The sequence below is a fragment of the Aquila chrysaetos genome, chromosome 10, assembly GCF_900496995.4.
Source record: "Aquila chrysaetos chrysaetos chromosome 10, bAquChr1.4, whole genome shotgun sequence".
In the NCBI taxonomy this organism is placed as follows: Eukaryota; Metazoa; Chordata; class Aves; order Accipitriformes; family Accipitridae; genus Aquila; species Aquila chrysaetos.
Window position 1 is genome coordinate 6,971,054 of NC_044013.1, and position 17,417 is coordinate 6,988,470.

General features: G+C 41.8%; 1 protein-coding gene across 1 annotated transcript in view; it reads right to left on the minus strand.

Annotated features, from left to right (window-relative positions):
• SPATA16 (spermatogenesis associated 16) overlaps window positions 1–17,417 on the minus strand; it is an 80,658-nt gene that overhangs the window by 19,156 nt on the left and 44,085 nt on the right. Inside the window, exons 5-7 of the mRNA XM_030028369.2 lie at window positions 10,017–10,164; window positions 6,658–6,804; window positions 6,305–6,417 (exon numbers count right to left, since the gene is read on the minus strand). Coding sequence (XP_029884229.2) covers window positions 6,305–6,417; window positions 6,658–6,804; window positions 10,017–10,164 — 408 coding nt within the window. The remainder of the gene's footprint in view (window positions 1–6,304; window positions 6,418–6,657; window positions 6,805–10,016; window positions 10,165–17,417) is intronic.

Sequence of the window (17,417 nt, forward strand, 5' to 3'; positions counted from 1 at the left end):
CATATCTGAATGCTCAGCCCTTCCGAGTGAAATTTCCATTCATCTAATCAGGGTTTTGAATGTATTTAAGTGCCTGAAATTCCAAGAATTGGCATCAATTTTCAAAACCCCTTCCAGTATTTTTAGCAGACCTTTGTTCTAGCAGTTACATATGGTGGCACACTGATGCTGCCATTTACATACGCTTCCAGGTAGGTGATTCTAGGTCCAATCGTATATTGAATGGGGTAAAAGGAAAGTTTTGAATGACATTTATTTTTCAATAAACGGTGTCCTGTTTTTAAAATGAACTTCTCTTGGCAAAGAATCTCGATCACTTGTTTTGATCTTGATCTTGGTTTTGCAGAAATTTGCACTAGGCAAGCACCAAGTGTTATTAAAATGACTATCAACATAGTTCTTGTACCAAGTCTAAGAATTTAATAACAATGCTGTTCTTGCTTTCTATACATCTTACTAGAATAATAATGGAAAAAAGCTTAGTTTTCTTTTAACTCCAGAAAAATACAACTAATCCTGGTATAGTTAATTTTACCCCTTTTAATATAAAACCTAATATAATTGTAAAATAGTATGAAGTGAAAGACCATGCGCTGGAGACGAATGGCAGGAATGCAGCTCTAACCTGGGAGCTCCAGATATGAAAACAACTGAAAAAGAAAGAGCTGAGCCAATGAACTGGTATTTCCATTAGCTGAAGGAGAGAATCAGGCACTGCACAGGGAAAAGGAGCTCTGGTCAGCAGTTCTCTGCAGTATTGCAGATAGCTCCACTCAGCTGTGTTTGGAGAGGTTAATTTAAACCCAAGCATCATGGAGCAGAGAAGCCAGCATGGTAGGAGATACCTCTTCTGAGAGAAGTGTGGTTTGATTAGTCTATTAATGAAAATGCCAAGAGCTTATTATTCTTCTCAATAAACATAATGCAGGGCTAAATTCCAAAGAGAGCAAACAACTGAAAAGGGAAGGAGAGATAAAAGACAATGATAACAGAAGGACCATTGTGTATAAATAGGTACAAATAAGACCGGGGTGGCAATCTAGCTTCTAATAATTCAGGTTGAAGGTCTGCAGTGTGTTTCACCAAGAGCAGATAAGGCAGAAAACCTAACTAGTTCTAAGATGGATTTTACTCAATTTATGAATAAGATATTAGGTGACACAAAGGTGTATGACAGCAGGTGATTTGACTTGAGGAGCCAGGAGAGCCCTTCCAGGCCTACCTTCTCATGAACTCCTGTTGACCCACTTCTAAGAAGGGAGAGCAGGACAACTTTCTTAAAAAACTGTTTTTATCATCTGAAGAGTCCTTTTCTGAGGACCTGACCTAGTATTGGTAGGAGACATCAGCAGGAAAAAAGATTTCTGTGATCTATGATATGTGACACAGTCTAGTCAGCATGGCACTAAAGGAAGGAACAAAATGGAGCCTCGTCTCCACCTGATCGTGGGTGTTTGAAAGCCAGATAGCTGTGTCCCCAGGTAGAGCTGTGTGCATTAAAATAAGGAGAAGCAATCAGTTAATGAGAGAGAAAGAGAGCTCTTATCAACATGAAATAGTCTCACAACATTTTAGATGCAGCAAAAGGTTTTTCCCTGCTATTCTTGAAATCCGCCCAAAACCTTTTTGTGTAAGCACTAAGAAATGAGTATATTGAGTCATCAGCTAAGAAAGCAGGTAAAAAATCCTCCCTCATCATGCTGTGTCTGTTGGGGGCTTCTCCAATGATTAAGAAAGTAAAGGCAAAAAAAAAAATTTTTTTCTCTGCTTGACTCTCCAGAAAAATAAGAGAGCATGCCACGTAGCGATGGGAAACAAATTGGGCATTTGTGCCAACATGCACTCTGTGGACATAGCGATGCTATTGAAGTTTATAGGAGGTTGGAAGTAAATAAATAAATAACCGACAGTGGGGTTTTTTTTGAAGGGATTAGAGGAGGTTGAACATTGTCAGAGGTGGCGTTTCAGTCACAATGAAAAATGCTGAAAGAGAAAGTAAATAACTGCCGCTGGCAGGAGAAAAAATTCCACGGGGAGCTGAACCACATGATGAGAATTACATGAACTATAGCCGAATTCAAGGGGCTACTAAGCTGCAGTAAAAAACATAATAAAGTGGCCAAGCAATCAGATGAAGATGAAACCAGCTCAGGTAGGCACAGTGAAGGTTAAGTAAAGAGCAAACTTAAATGGAGACTTCAGTGGAAAAGAGTTGGCTCCTTTAACAAAGAGAAGAGATACACATTTGAGGAATCGGGTAGCAAAGGAACCAACAAATGCAGTATAAGGAGTCGCAGTTGCATCCCGGTTAGAAATGCAGTAACCTATTAAGACAATAAATGATTAAATTATGATGCTGTTACTTTCTGGATGGGCCTCACCCCTATTGTCTGGTATTCCAAGGAGAATTTAAAGAAAAAAGTATAAAACGAGCAATTGATGGACTTTCTCTTGACGCCTTTATTCATAATGCGCAATCTCACCTGGGGTGGGGGTCTTTCCCCAGAAAACTTTTTGCTGCACAAATTCCCTTTGAACTAAAAAAAAAAACAAATCCAAAACCAAAAAAGGTGTTTACCCTCAGAGGCATCTTTGAAAAACCTTCTTTCTAGGAGAGAAATAAGGTCTTGATGCCCAAGGATCAGCCCTGTGACATCCTCATTCCTCTGACCTTGGGATGAAAAAGCACCTACAAAAAGCAGATCAGCCTGTTCTGGGTGGAGCTTACTTGCTACTGCTAAATACCCAGAACTATCAACCAGAGCAAAGATAGGACAGGCTTTCATTGCAAAAAGCAGCTGGAAAGCATGTGAGAGGAGTGAATCATGTGTCCTTTCAGTATTGAGAATTTTGGGATGATACCCCCACTTTTTGCTTTTCTATGTACTCAAGAAAGGAGTCATCCCTTATGCCACTTCTATTTATAAATAAAGTTTAATTGCTGAGTGCTAAAGAAAAAGAAAAGTGAAGTGGCTGGTCAGCCTGGATTTAAAGCAGGATCTGTCATATCCAATACTGTGGCATGTTTAACTGTCAGCTTTAAGAGCACCACTTTGCAAAAGTCTAGAATGCTCCCCAGTAGTTTTTCTTTTCTATTGTAGAGTCTTTACCACTATTTTTCAGCTCAAAATCTGAATGAAGTTGTGCCTTGCAAGCAGCTCTGTGGTGTATTGCAACAACAAGTGGAAAAAAATCCATCATAATGTTTCTTTAATGCCCTTGGTATCCTCCAGAAAAATGTGTATGCTGAAATCCGTATGTAGTAAACACTTTCCCTCTACTTAAAAAACAGACAACAAAACAGCGAGATCTGTAAATGTAAGCATCACGCTGTGAATCATATGGTAGGTTTTGTTCACCTTTATAAGATGAGCAGTCTAATAAGACCCTCTGGCCACTGTTTCTCCTGTTAAGTATCATCATGTGCCAGTGACATGGGACTCTGGCAGGAGAAAGGCAAACTTGGTGTGTACAAAGCAGCAGAAATTACCCCAGTGAAACCACTTGATAGAATAACCACTTGTCAGTGCTGGTAATCTTGACCGGAATACGAGTAGCTAAAAGTCTGACCGATACATATTTTTTAAGGCAAATAAAATAAACTTTGTGTCGTGGCATGTATTTCTGGGTAGATGAGGTTTATGGCGTTTCCCTACCAGCAGCAGATGATGCCGCGCGGGGACCAGACTGCGACATTCTTTCTCAAATGCTTCTTGCTTTACAATACGCAAATGTCCCCTTGATTTAAATGGGACTGGCTGTTCTTTCTGAAGAAGGGGGGCCAATGGAAAATGCTCTGCTTTTTTAACCTTTAGCTTCGCGTCTTACCAACAGTGGTGTGTGTATAAATCATACAATTAACTCTACGTTGTAGAGCTGCAAAGCTGAGGTGGCAGAATTGACTAAGTGTTGCCATAGCTTATTAAACTCCGCTTCAGCACTGAGATGTTTTTGTCAAAAAAATTCTGATTAGGACAAGCGTTTTGGATTGTATGTTTTCATCTGCAAATGGAGAAGAGGGCAGAAAGGAATGTTTGTTCTGTTAAAAAACAGATATATTCTTTTATCTTCTTAAAGGAGGTTGTAAAGCTAGAGTCTTTGTATCTCTGTATCTGAAGTTTGTCTTGCAAAAGTTTTTAATTTAGTTTGTGTGTGACAGAAATACAATGGAATCGTATTTCTGGCTTAAAGAAAACTTTGGAATACTTTCAAGGAAGCAAAAGTGGCCAAATCTCTGCCAGGCCCGTAAAGAGATTTTAATCACCAGTAGCAGAGCAGTTCTGGCTCTGTGCCTATCTGTATTATCAGGTATAATTGGCTTTGTCATTTGCGCTTTGGGTCAGAGGTTCTGTCTTGCCTGGATCATGCGACACTATGAAAACTGAAGGGAAAGTGAATGTGTTTCCACCGATAATGGATGTGGAATGGGCAGCTGTTTGTTCTAACTGAGTGATAATTTCTTCTGCCTCCGGGCTTTCCTCCTCTCCATTAAAGCTCCCGTACTGACCCCCCGGTGGCTGGTTATGAATCTATAGGACCACGGTTCAGACCCCTCCCTGAAAAAAAAGGCAAGTTTGCTGCTGACTACAGTGGTGCTGGGATTTCACCCTGTATTTTTGGGAGCCCTCCTCTGTCTCTGTTTCAGCAAGAATATTTAAATGTATGAGGTGAGGTCTGGAGCTGGTAGAAAATATTACTGTGTAGGAGCAGTGTAAATTCATACAGCTAGTGGGGACTGGCTTGAGCAATCCTAATGCACCACTCTGCTCTCCTCTCTTACATGAGGAGTTTGTTTTCTTTTCCCTATACCCTGGATACCAGATACCACATATCCCTGCTTGGACCACGTGGTCCTGTTCCTCCAAATTCATTTACAGAATAGGGTAGTTATGGAGAATCCAAAAGATAGCTGATTTCAAAACTTTTCTCTTCCTGATACTCTTTAGAGACTGAATAACTGCAATAGAAGACTCCTACCTCTAAAAGCTCTATGTTATATCCAAAGAGAGAATTGTGGGGTCAAAGATATTTTTTAAAAACTGGAGTGTTACTGGGGCTTTTCAAAAGACCCAGGGTTTTATTCTGTATCCAGTTCCCAAGCCACTGTCTGTTTATACTTCTAGCTTCTTAAATGTTCGAAGTGCAACGCACCCAGCAGTAACAGATACTTCACTTTCCCAAAGATGCCACTTCTATTAGTCTGCACATCAATAACCTGGGCTTTTGGTCATCCAAAGCCAATAGCACATGGCTTCAGGAAAGAACTGGAAAGAAGCGGCTGTGTGTTTCCTTGGGGATGTCTGCCCTCAGCCTGCTCCACCTGCCTCCCACCGATGCAGATGCTTTATGAGCGCCCATTTTGGCGAAGCGCTAAGCACCTTTACCTCCCACTAAGCATGTGAGTTCAAGCACTTACTGTGGTTTCGGCAGCTGCTCTCTGAGAGTAAAGGAGATATAGCTTCCCCAAATATCTAGCTAATGTTTCTTCCTTGCTAGGGGTTGCTAAGTAGCAGTTTTTGTCAACCTTCTCTCTGGTATCAAAACCTAAGAATATAAATCCTGTGATTTGCTAAGACACCCCTGATGAGGAAATGGCTCTGATTCCTTCAACATACAGAAAACTGAAAAACTGTTATTGCTGGGGGAAAAGCGTTAACATTAGCATTTACAATCTGGGGAGGAGAGGCTTCTTCCACTTATTTTCAGGAGAATAATTTAAGAATTGCATTAAAACAGTCTAGTCTACATGCAAATTTGATTTTTGACCTTTTGTGCTAATCAAAAGCCATGGTGCTAAAAAGCTGTGTACATTACTGCAGAAAGTATGGAGTAGAATTAACTAATATACCTTCAATATGGTTGTAACAGATTTGAAGGTTATTTCACATACTTCACTACATAGGGATCAGGATCTAAATCACTAGAAATGCTTCAAGTACCAATTATTAACTCTTGATGGAGATCCTGGTGATATGTGTAGTATACTACGGGTATTAAATATAGCAAGTAGTTTTGGTGGTTATGTGAAGTAGGGACATAATATAAAAGGCCATAAAGATTTGAGAAAATTGCATGCAAAGTGATTTTAAATAAACCGAGTACGCTGTTAAATAATTAGGGCTACTTTTAAAAAGTACCTAAGCCCCATCTGAACTCTGTCCCTAATGCAATTCACTGAGCATTTCTGGACACAGGGGGAGCGTGTGCAGAATGAATTACCCACCAAAAAGCACACGTCATTCACAGACGCGCAGACTTCTGCCGCCATACACGCTACACACCAGAAAGTGAATTTTATACTCACAGTTAATTTGGTGCTTCTTATAAAATCCATTACTGGCACGATCTTTTTCCCAGTGTTATCCCAATATCTTTTTGTTTCTTCTTTCGTGAGAGGACTGAAAGGTGTTTTCTGGTCTAGAAAATGAAATAAAAAACACCATATAATGTGTTTATTCATATACATTTTCCACAGAGGATCTAGCAAGATGACAGGTAAACTGGAGGAGGAGAGAGGAGGATGAGGAGAGCTGTCTGGACTGTCAGGGCTGCCGGTCCAGAGAAATGGGTCCCGAGAAGCTCCCCAGCCCCCTTCCTTTAGCAAGGATCATGGAGCTCACCCCTGAGCTATCCCAGCTATTTAGCAAGTTGGCGTACCTGAAAAGATTGGCAGTTTTTTACTTGACCACCTTTCCAAGATTTTTCCAATACGTTTGTTTCTGAAACCCAGAGTCAGTAAGTACCGCTGGGGAGGCAGAGACGGCCACTCAGTCGTCTGCGGCAAGAAGTGAAATCCGTGAGGATCTGGAATAGGGAAATGAAAATAATTTCCACTGTCACATTTCTTCTCAGTTGTAAGATAAGTTACTTTTTTTTGAGGAAAAAACCACAAAGTCTAAGAAGGAGTGACAAGTAGTCCAGAAAGCTTGCCAAAACAAAGGCGGCCAAACCAACCCATCCAGCTATAACTGGGTGTTGAAATTCCAAACGTTGCAAACTTTTGCATCAACAGCTTAAATTTTGCTGATGCGTAAGATGAAGCACGTTCTTTTCATTTATGTACTTTTTGGTGCTGCTCCTCCAAAGCATTAATAACTCAGCACTTCAGTAACGTAACATCCTGATCTTTTAACTGCAAAAGGAGCTGTTTTGTTGTTCCCTGAATTTGTGAGGTTTGATTTCCTGCAGATTTGTGCTTTTGCCAGCACCACCACCGTAATCCCAGGCTTCCTGCATGTTCTTGCTGATCCACCCGGCCGGCATGTGAGAGCCTGTGCTGTGGCTTTTCCAGAGTTTGTGACTGCCGCTGCCAAACTCCCAGTGTATCCATCAGCTGGGTCGGTCTGCCCTGACCTCGGCCAGGACAGATGCTCAGAGCAATTGTATAAACCACCTTTGCTTAGGGAGCCAGACCAGTCCTTTCCTCCCTCCCCTTCCCCTGCAAAAAATAAACCTAGATTGAATGTCAGTGTCACTTTTCGCAAAGGCGTGCTCTGTTTTCAGTGAGCTCTGCTTTTAAGATGCCAGGCTGTGCGATCACAGTGACAAATGGAGAACCCCACTCAGAGCTCTCCGGACTTACCCCTGTATAAATCAAAGCGAGTGGACCTGATATTTCCCTTGCAGCATATTCTGCTTCTGAATGGATTCTCAATTTTGCAACAAACTGCACTGCACACTTGGATTTAAATGTGTATCTGCTCCTTTTCCTTGGCAATAAGGAAAACTTTGAAATTAATTCAGTCCTTACACTCTAGCAGAACTTGGGCTAAAATTGGACAGATGATTGTTACAGAATAGGAAGGTTATTTAAAATAACATGTTCATGAGATGTCTGGTATTTCACACCCACTGTTAAAATGGGGCTTAGCTCATATTTTTAATTTCACCTATGATGTGAAATGTGAGATACAGACCTGCGGGTTGAATGCTCAGTGGTATCACACCGACAATGAGCTAAACTTGTTGCTTGTGATGGTTTTTTTGGTGGGCAGTGTGATTTGAGGCCAGATCTGAAGAGATAAGTTGAGAAACCCCTGCTGCTTTGGCTGACTTCACCTAACGCTGTTGTGAGTTATCTCAGCATCAAGTCTAGGAAAAGGAGCTGCATCTGCTCTGTCTGAGAGGGTTTCCAGGACAGAAAGGAGGGAGGTCAGGAGACGTCCCGCCTGCGTGACACCTCTCACACCACTGCACTCTCAAAACCCCGATACCCATACTGTTTGTTCTCGGCTATCGATCCCATTTAATGCCTAGAAACTTCAGTGATCCCAGCACCTGCCCTCAGAGAAACTTGTGTAAAATTGAAGCAATTCTTTTAACCGATAGATTTTTTTTTTTTGTGGACAAACATATTTGAAGGCAGAACTGGCTCTATTCAATCTGCTTTATAACTGGCTAAAGTACTGTAGGACTGGGATCTTTTACCTCTTCTTTTTTTTTTTTTTTTTCTTTCCCTCTCCTTCTTCCTTTTCCTTATTGGGAGGAGTAAGAAAATGACTGGTGACACTTTCCGAGTCATTCAGTGATTTATGAACACAAACTGACTTTCAGTGCAACACTTGCACACTTTTGCTGCTTATGTGCTCCTGAAAGTCTCATCCTTGCTGTAAATCGAGGGGATTACGTGAAATATGAATTTATCTTTTTTAAAATCAGATTCAGGGAGTTTTATTTTATGCTCCTTTAAATACCAATACTTTTGTCCCAGGAAATTCTCCACAAAGTCACATCAGCAAGTAAATGGTAGACAGGGATTTTAGAACCTCTGTGATAGGCAAGTCCTCATTCTCCCTCTTCGAACAACCCCAGAGCTACTGCCAGAAACCCAGTACATGGGTAGTCTGCAACTTGCAAAACACGATCTAGTTTTGCACTGGTTTCCTAAAGCAAAACAAAAATGAAAAAAACAAGTTTACTTGTGTTAAAAATTTGCACAGTTTTGTGGTAAACACTCGGTCTCCTAATTCCTATTTGTGCTTTTCAAATAGATTTTCTTTTCCTCCCCAAAGACGCAATGTGTAATCCTTTTGGAAGCCTTATTTATCTGCAGCGTGCTGGAGCTCAGTGGTGGTGGAAGGACTAAGCCATCATCTCTGACCTGGGTGTAACTCTTGCAGGGGGTGGGCAGCACCTCAGCCTTTCAGACCACCTTGCTGGAAGCAGCAGTGAGCTACTCATTTAGTTTGTGTGACGAAGATAAAGGCGTTCCAGAATTTCACTTGAGAAATTTATTTTTCCCTTTATGTTTCTCAATCACCAGCTCGAAGCCAAGCGTTATCAGGGTTGACTATGTTCCGAGTCACCAGGTTAATGATAGTTAGAAATGCCTTTTGTCCCCCTGCCTCCCTTTTTGCCAAAATGTCATGACCATTCCTCTTGAAATAAGGTTGTGGTCATCAGAATTTAAACACCTGTTTACTCCAGGAGATGCTATTTGAGTTCACTCTGCCAGGAGATGACAACGGGCTCTGCAAAGCCCTTGTTCACTCTGGATCCTACTTGTCTTCAACAGGCTAAAGGAAACCTGGCTATCTATTCCCATCCCCGCAGCTGAGATGCTCTCAAAGGTGGCGATCAGTCCATTAGTGCTCGTAGAAGGGAGGATGTTTTTGGAAAGCGAAGGCTCTGCTGCGGGGATCACCATCGGTGACCGATGGATATCCACGGAGATGGGAATGAACTTGGGTCTCGCTGTCACCACGATACATGGCAAATCCACCTTTGAACAAAAGATTAGTTGCAGTAATGAAATTCAACAATGGAAACATGGGGCTTCATGGGTAAAAATCATCTGTATGGGGATTTGCAGTGTAAAGTCTGTACTTCGTCTAAGTACTGATTTGATTACCTAAATCATGTATAATCATAGAGCAAACCTCAGAAGTTAATTTTCCCCCGCAGAAGTGTAGAAACATCTGGAGCTCAAGCTCCAGACTCTCTCAAACTCTTTTTGAGTCAGACACACACACGCAAACAGTATACAGTGCTTAAGAGCACGTGAAATCTGCTGTTACCTGTATATATGTGCTCCACGTAATCAGGGTGCTTTTTAGCAAACAAGTCCTTTATCTTGTTTATTTTGTCAGCCTTGACTTCTGTCACACATGGTGTGTACATAACTGAAAAAGATACTTCTCTAGCGATGGCTTCTTCAATCATAGCCTAGAAAAAGGCAAAGAAATGATACATTTCGTGTCGGTTAATGGCTAGTTAAAAAAAAAAAAAGAAAAATAATTACTTTCACAGATGATATTTTCCCTTTAATAATTGCACAGTCATGCAAAGATAACATATTTTAGTCTTGAATATTAATTAGAGGGGAATTTAAATTAGTTCCAGAAAACACTGCCTACTATACTCAGAAAATCAATTTAATGGAGAAAGAACATTTGTAAACAGTTTTCAGTGCAGCGAGCCTATGTCTTCAATGAGGAGAAAAGTATTAGATAAATTATCTTTTAGATGAAAAGAAAAAGTGATTCCATGCTCTCTGAAGGTCACATCTTTTATCTGAGGCTTTTATTCAGTCCTTGGGAGCTGGTTAAACAATACTAAGCATTTGTATTACCCCTTGGGTTGGCATGAATCAGACACTGTGCCTATACGGAATATTAGTCTTAAAATATTGCGTTTAAACACCATTTGCATTAAGAGTAAAATTCACTCCTGCGCAGAGGGCAACACGAAGCTTATGAACCTTGTCATCCCTTAAAAATGACTCGGATGATGCATTGCGCTGATCTGACGTGGAGAGGTGGATTTCACACTCAGTGGACCCCAATGAACTGGTGCTGGAACTGCCAGGAGGAGCTACCAGCCTGGAAACAGCCTTGCTCGGTACTCTTATCGATCAGCGCGAGGGAGGTCGAGCTGCAATCCCTCCTGGGTTGGGGTTTGGGTAAGATCACGTTCGGCGCTGCTTTGGCCGCGTCTGTTGCTAACAAAGGTTTTGTCTTCTTGACGTGGGCCGTCCTTTCTGGAAACTGGGGGAACTGCAAGGCTTCATTAATGTATCTTGGCAAAAGCGTAAACAAAGTTAATAGTGACAATACTAACACAAAGTTAATAGAGATGGTCAGAAAAGCATGAGAAGAAGAGATGTATATTTTTTAACAGGGTGTATGAATCTCCCAGATCACCTTATACACTGCAGTGATTCACAGAAGGTATCATTGTGGGACTAGCTTGGTATTTTATTGACAAGTCCTCACTTTTGTTCTCCAGTCTATCCTCCACCTATGTAAAATTATCCAAGACATAGTGTGCCTCCGTGAGTCATTTGCTTAGCTGATGACTGCTCCCACCAACCCAGAATGGAAGGCTGAGAGTGCCAATTAGTTAAGTATCCTTGTCCTTCTCTTTAATGGCTTTAGACAAGAGGTCCTCTGGTACGATCTTATGCCAGTTTATTTCCATCCTGTTTATTGGTATGGGGTGTGCAGAAATACCATAGAAATGCTATAATTGTTTTGAGCAGATATTGGGATAGGCTGCAGTACGTGCACCCTGAGTGCTCTTACACTGAATACTCTGCCTGGATGTCAAGGGTATCACTGGGGATCTCTTTATGTTTTAGAATACTGTATTAGTCAACCCATTATCCTGCATTTACTGGAATGGAAGCAGTCTGGAGTGGCCTGTATTTAGCCCTGAAAAATTAAAAAGCTTCAAATGTGTGTAATAGTATCATGACCACCTGGGGCAGTAATAATGTTCCCCCCTGGTGAGGAGGAGTTCCAGCTTTCCACGGGCACAGCCGTGTTATCCGTGGTTAATGCCACAGATCTGGAGGTATCAGACCAGAAAATAGCAAGTGTGTCCTCCTGCCAAGAGCTCGGGGGCCCATGAATAGATCCGCGCCCGTTCCTCCCCGCAGGAATACTTACCAGTCTGCACTGATTTATAGGAAAGTGATTTTAGGATTTCATATTTCTATGGACTTTAATTATCTTGTCATTCAGGGCCCTTAGAGGATCAGTAGCAAAACAATGGTACCAATCTAGCTTTCCAAGGTACATTTTTAAAAAGGCAGAGGCCTACTTGTTCAAGTTTTACTGAATTTCATGCGTAAATGTAGGCACAGAATTAGGTCAGCCTGATTTTGTGTGAGATGTTGGGTATTCTGTTTATTTTCTATAGTTTGGCAGCCATTTCCTAATGTGGATTAATATGAGCACGTCAATGTGGTTTTGGGTGTATCCACACGCTTCAGATTTAAAGTACATAGAGCGAGGCAGCGAGATGAAAACGTGAGCGGCTGGACCAGACGAGCTCTGTATTCTGCCTGCAAAGTTCACTTTTGGCTTTATCGTCCTCAAGAACGGTTCAAAGTCATGCCTATAATACCTCTGCATTGCCATGTACCCATGGCTACTCTGCACAGCATGCAGATAGTGACTAGCTCAGAGGGCAATAACGGTAAAATGTCAGCCAACGGGGAAAAGAATAGATCTGTAGTTTCTGGTCAATACTGCTACTGAAGGTATTATTATTACCCAAGAGCATTTTTTTTCCCCAAGCTACTGACCCTGGACATAGATGCTATTTGTTTTATTATCCTCTTGGATTTTTATGGGGTAAAGTCTTTAAGGATATAAAACTTCAGCCCATAAAAACTTTGGAGGAGAAAACTTTATATGATGAAATCCCTAAGGATTTTTCTGCTTAAGCCTTTATGCACTGAAGTCCATACCCGTAGATGAGTATCTGGCAATCTGTCTAGGAAACTGGGATGCTACAGAACATCATCTGTTGTGCCGTACATCGTGCAGCTACTCAAGATATAGTGACACTGTGGAGAGGATTGCAAGGGCTCCAATAGACTTACTTGAAAGTCCTTGCAGAGAAGACAGGATAATTGTTTTTTCTCCCTTGCATGCTTTTTGGTGTCTTTACATCTAGAGGGTCCTTTCTGCAATGTCCTCTCAGATACATCAGAGAGGAGGATGTTGCTGTTCTGGCCTCGGAGTGGAAGAAGCGTCAGGCTCTTTCATGAATATGGGGGTAGCTGCTAAACCGATAAAGATGATAAAGAAAGTTTTTGGGTTGGTTTTTTTTTTTTTTGTGTATGTTGCAAGCGAGGTCTGCAGTGATATCTCATCACATGGTGCTACGCTCCAGCCTTCAATTCCAGCAGAGTTAGAAAAAGTGAGGTCCTTGAGATGACCTTAAACTGTAAGAAAGAGCTCCTCTAGCAATGTAAAATAACGTAAGGACTATGATTGACATGAGCCCACTGAATTTGGTGGTTTACCTCAGCAGTGGACAAAATCTATTGCTTCAGCAAAGATGCAAGAACTCGCTTGAGAAGAGGCTGCAGAGTAATCTGGTGATGGGGAAGATTTCTTTTTGTAGTTATGGGACTGACTCATGCTCTGCTATGTCAGGAGGTTTATATCCCTGTTTTGGAAATGTGGGGAATCAGAGAAAGTCTGCAGAGAAACCATCTGGAGACAAAGTGTCTCAAGGAGTATTTATATTGTCAGCACTTCTATTAAAATACCAATTAATTCCTTCATGAAACACAAGCGTTCCCAAGGTTTGAGGGATGTACTTTGCTATTGTGAGAATTAAAAAGCCAAAAGACATTCCTAAATAACAAACTTTGTCTTGATCAAGGGTTTAAACATGTATTTGACCCAACGCCACACACTCCTCTTCTCTGAACACCTTGGCTCTGCAGTATCCTTACATTCTACCCTATCTAGTAATGTTACATTTCACAGACCTTTTAATAAAACCTAAACTTTAGCCTAAACAATCTTATATTGTCCCTTCAACACCCACTAAAATTCTGTTAAGAGCTCATAAAATGAATAGGTAGATGCACAAGAAACAAAGCTTTCCTGTGCCAACTTTTGATGGCAAATGATAGAACTACTTCAATATTTTTATGAAGCTCTTGCCATTTTGCCTGCTTAGAGCAGACATAGAAGAAGAAAAATGGCACTGTAGCAAAAAATTCTTCATAACAGTGACAGTAGCTTTCCCTGCTACAGTCCCTAACCTTAATCCTCTTTAACTACAGAAAGGTTTAATTTGGAAAATCCAATTATCTTGACATCTAGAATTAGCCAAAAATTTAGATATCTTTCTAGTCCCTTATCTTGCAGCTGCAGTGCACACTCAGCCACTGTCTCATTTACAGTACAGCAGGAATTGATGCTTTTATTGATGATTTTTATTAATGCAATGATATCAGTCAGAGTAAAGCCATTAGCCTCTTCTATGAACTGCTTCCGCTCTTAGGCTGGTAGTTAGAATTATGGGTGCACTGCGGTGCAACCTATGCGCTTTTCTCTATATCTTTCCAACCATAAAGAAGTATCTGGCAGTCTAAGTCTGTTGCTGTTGTGATATGAATATCTTCTCACCAGCATGATCTTCTTACATCATTTTTTTTTTTTTTCTGCGGGAAAAATAAGTAGACAGAATGCCAGAGCATATCCTTTTCTCAATATGTTTGTGGTATGAATAAATCATGTATTATACAATAGATGAGAACTTTCTGCTTATCTGCCATGTAATGCCTCCCCATTAATGTAGGTCACATCAAATATCAGCTTATTTAGGTTCTTAAGTTATTAACGTATTTAAGTCTCTGTGAGATATTTTGTACGCGGGGTATTTTGAAAGCGGATTTGCAGAGCGCCACAGCGATAGATCCGTGTGTTCTGCTGACTTCTGAAAGGCAGAAGTATTGCAGATGGGTTACCTTAGGCTTCAAGATCTGTTTGATACTCTAATAAGTATCTTATGTTTTAGGAGAAAAGAAATCCACGCTTTATATCCTTCCAAAGACATTGCTATTCGTTAAAGAAAACCCCCAGAATACGTAGAGAATGGAAAAGGCTGGAGGCTGCTCTTGAAGCTCCCTGTCCGTGATGCCGGCAGGTGGGAAAGCAGGGACTGAGCACAAAGGTGGAAAAACAATTCTGGTTCAGGCAAGCTCTCTGCCCGCAAGCCCGTCCTCCGGTCTCACAAACTCACGTGCGCGGAGAGTGCCGCGGGATCCTCAGCTCTTGTATCGCTTGCTACCGACCGAGGATCTTAGCCTTTCGTCTCAGCACAGGGAAAAACGTTGAGGATTTCGGTGTTTCTTTGCTATGGTGGAGCGACTGTGAGACCAAGGAAAGAGAGGCTATATTTGCTTCGCAGGGTTGATATTACGACCCAGAGCATCGACACGGCGAGCCCCTCTCACCGCTCGGATCACGGTTTGCTGCCGTCGGTATCCGCCGTGCGTATCCGTACCAGGCGGGAGCTCTAGCTCCAAGCATCCCCGCGGAGGCGGCTCCTGGCCTGGGCCACCTACCCCTGCCCCAGCGGGGACCTTGCGACTCCGCGGGACGCTGCGATGGCAGCAGCGCCGGTCCGGCGGAGCGAGCCGAGCTCCCTCGGACGGTCAGCGTGACTGACGTAACGCAGGCAGGCGTAAATCCGCAATGGGGCGGTGGATCCAAGAACCCGTGAACGGGCCGGTTATCCTCTACGCGAGGCTCTCGGCCAAACCCGCAGCTTTTAACCGGTTTTGTTAATATTGCCCCTTTCTTAAGGATAAGGGAGTTTTCACGGTGAGAAATACCCTAATTCGAATAAGGCAATTCACCGTGACCGCTCCGACCAGCGGGACTGCCCTTCCAGTGCTGGGAGAAGCCTTTCGCCATCACGAGTCCTCAGCAGGTGTCGGGTCAGCTCCGCACGGCTCCCGCTATGTCAGGAATGGGTCACAGTTTAAACGGCAGGGGTTTTTTTGTGAAAGGGGATTATAAACTGTGCTGAGTTGAACAGCTTCGGTAGCCTGGGCTCAGAGAGACGTCTTAACTCAGGCAGGCAGAGCTAAAGGTTGAGCATCGCTGAGTGCTTTATGTGGATGTAGTCAGAGCCACCGGCCAACGCATGGATGCTGCGTCCATCTGGCGATTCAGGCAAGTGCTTGAGAGACAAGGAGTGCCCCTGGCTAGGAAATGCTCCTGGCAGAAGTGTGGGATACTTGCTGTAGGGGGGTTTCAGGGCTTTTAGCCCAAAAAGAGGAAAAAAAAGGAAAAAAAAAAAAAAAAGGAAAGAAAACTAAAATGCAGAAACTAACTGAAGGAGATGTCAGTCCTTCCTAGCACTGAGTTCAACATGTTTTGGGAACTTGACTTAAATGTGAAGAGATGAATCAGACAGCCAGAGATGGTGACTGATGTGGTTAGCCTGCAAAATGGACAGCACTGTTCAAAGGGGCAGCGAAAAATCATGCCGGAGTCATTCCGATAGCAAACTACTTTATGTGGCTGAATGGCTGCTAATTTAGTAGAAGGCAAGTTGACTGTATATAGAGACGTTTCTGAAAAGTGACTTTATCTCTTTTTGTGTGATGTCCTCTGTAGTTCTTCAAGAGCAGATGTGCAGATGGAAAGCCACATAACCAGTAATGATCCTGGGAACAGCACAAACTCCTGCCGGTAGCTTCATCTCCCCTAAGAAAGGAGATGGTATACAAAGAAAGGGAAGACGATAATGAATGTTTAACTTCTTAAGTACCTTTGCAACTCGAGGGAACAATAAGGGCCTGAGAACAGCGCAAAGTGGCTGGTTTTCTATGCTGATTTCTCAGGTCGCTTTTGTAAATCTTAAAGCTCTGTTTTGAGACCCAGTAAAAGCCAGAATGAATTGAAAATTCTACTTGTGAAATATGCACATTACTTCTGAGCTGCCCTGTAGGGTTTTTTAAATGGTCTGGAGCTTTGCTGGCCAGGTTGTTCCTGTAGAACATCTTTGAGACATGATTTATGGGCCTCTGTTAACAGTTAAAACCCTAATTGGGTTGGTATTTTGCTTCATATCGGGATTTCAACAGCTACCAACTACAGTAAGGTATGTGTTCCCTATTACATTTAGCTGGTATTAAATAAATCCATCTTTCCTGAAATTAGAGACAATTAATTCATCTGTTTTAATACTTGTGACATTTAAACTAATAACTTCTCTTAGCATGTAAATATAAGTAGGATTCAAACAACAATTATTCTACCATGAATGATCTGGTACCAAAAAAATAGAAGTAGGTAGAAAATATGTGGAGGTAGGTATTATTAAAGAAGAAAGAATACAAGAAAAATGTTAAATTCCTTGGTTTTGTACATGTAGAATTGTTTCTGGAATGGAAATATCAGCAATAACAACAGCAATAAACAGCTCCCGAATCAGTATAAACATGATAGAAACTCTCTGTTATGTTATTTTATTTGCCTTCTCAATCCAGTTTTCAATTACTCCATATTTTTACTAGTGTACCTGAGAGCGGAACGAAGGTGATTTTTTGCAACTGAGAGTTATGTCTTACAAATAGTGTATTGCAAAGCCAGACAGGTCTGAATCCCTAAAATGGCATACACAGGGAGAGGCCCATTCTACCCTGAAAAAATGTT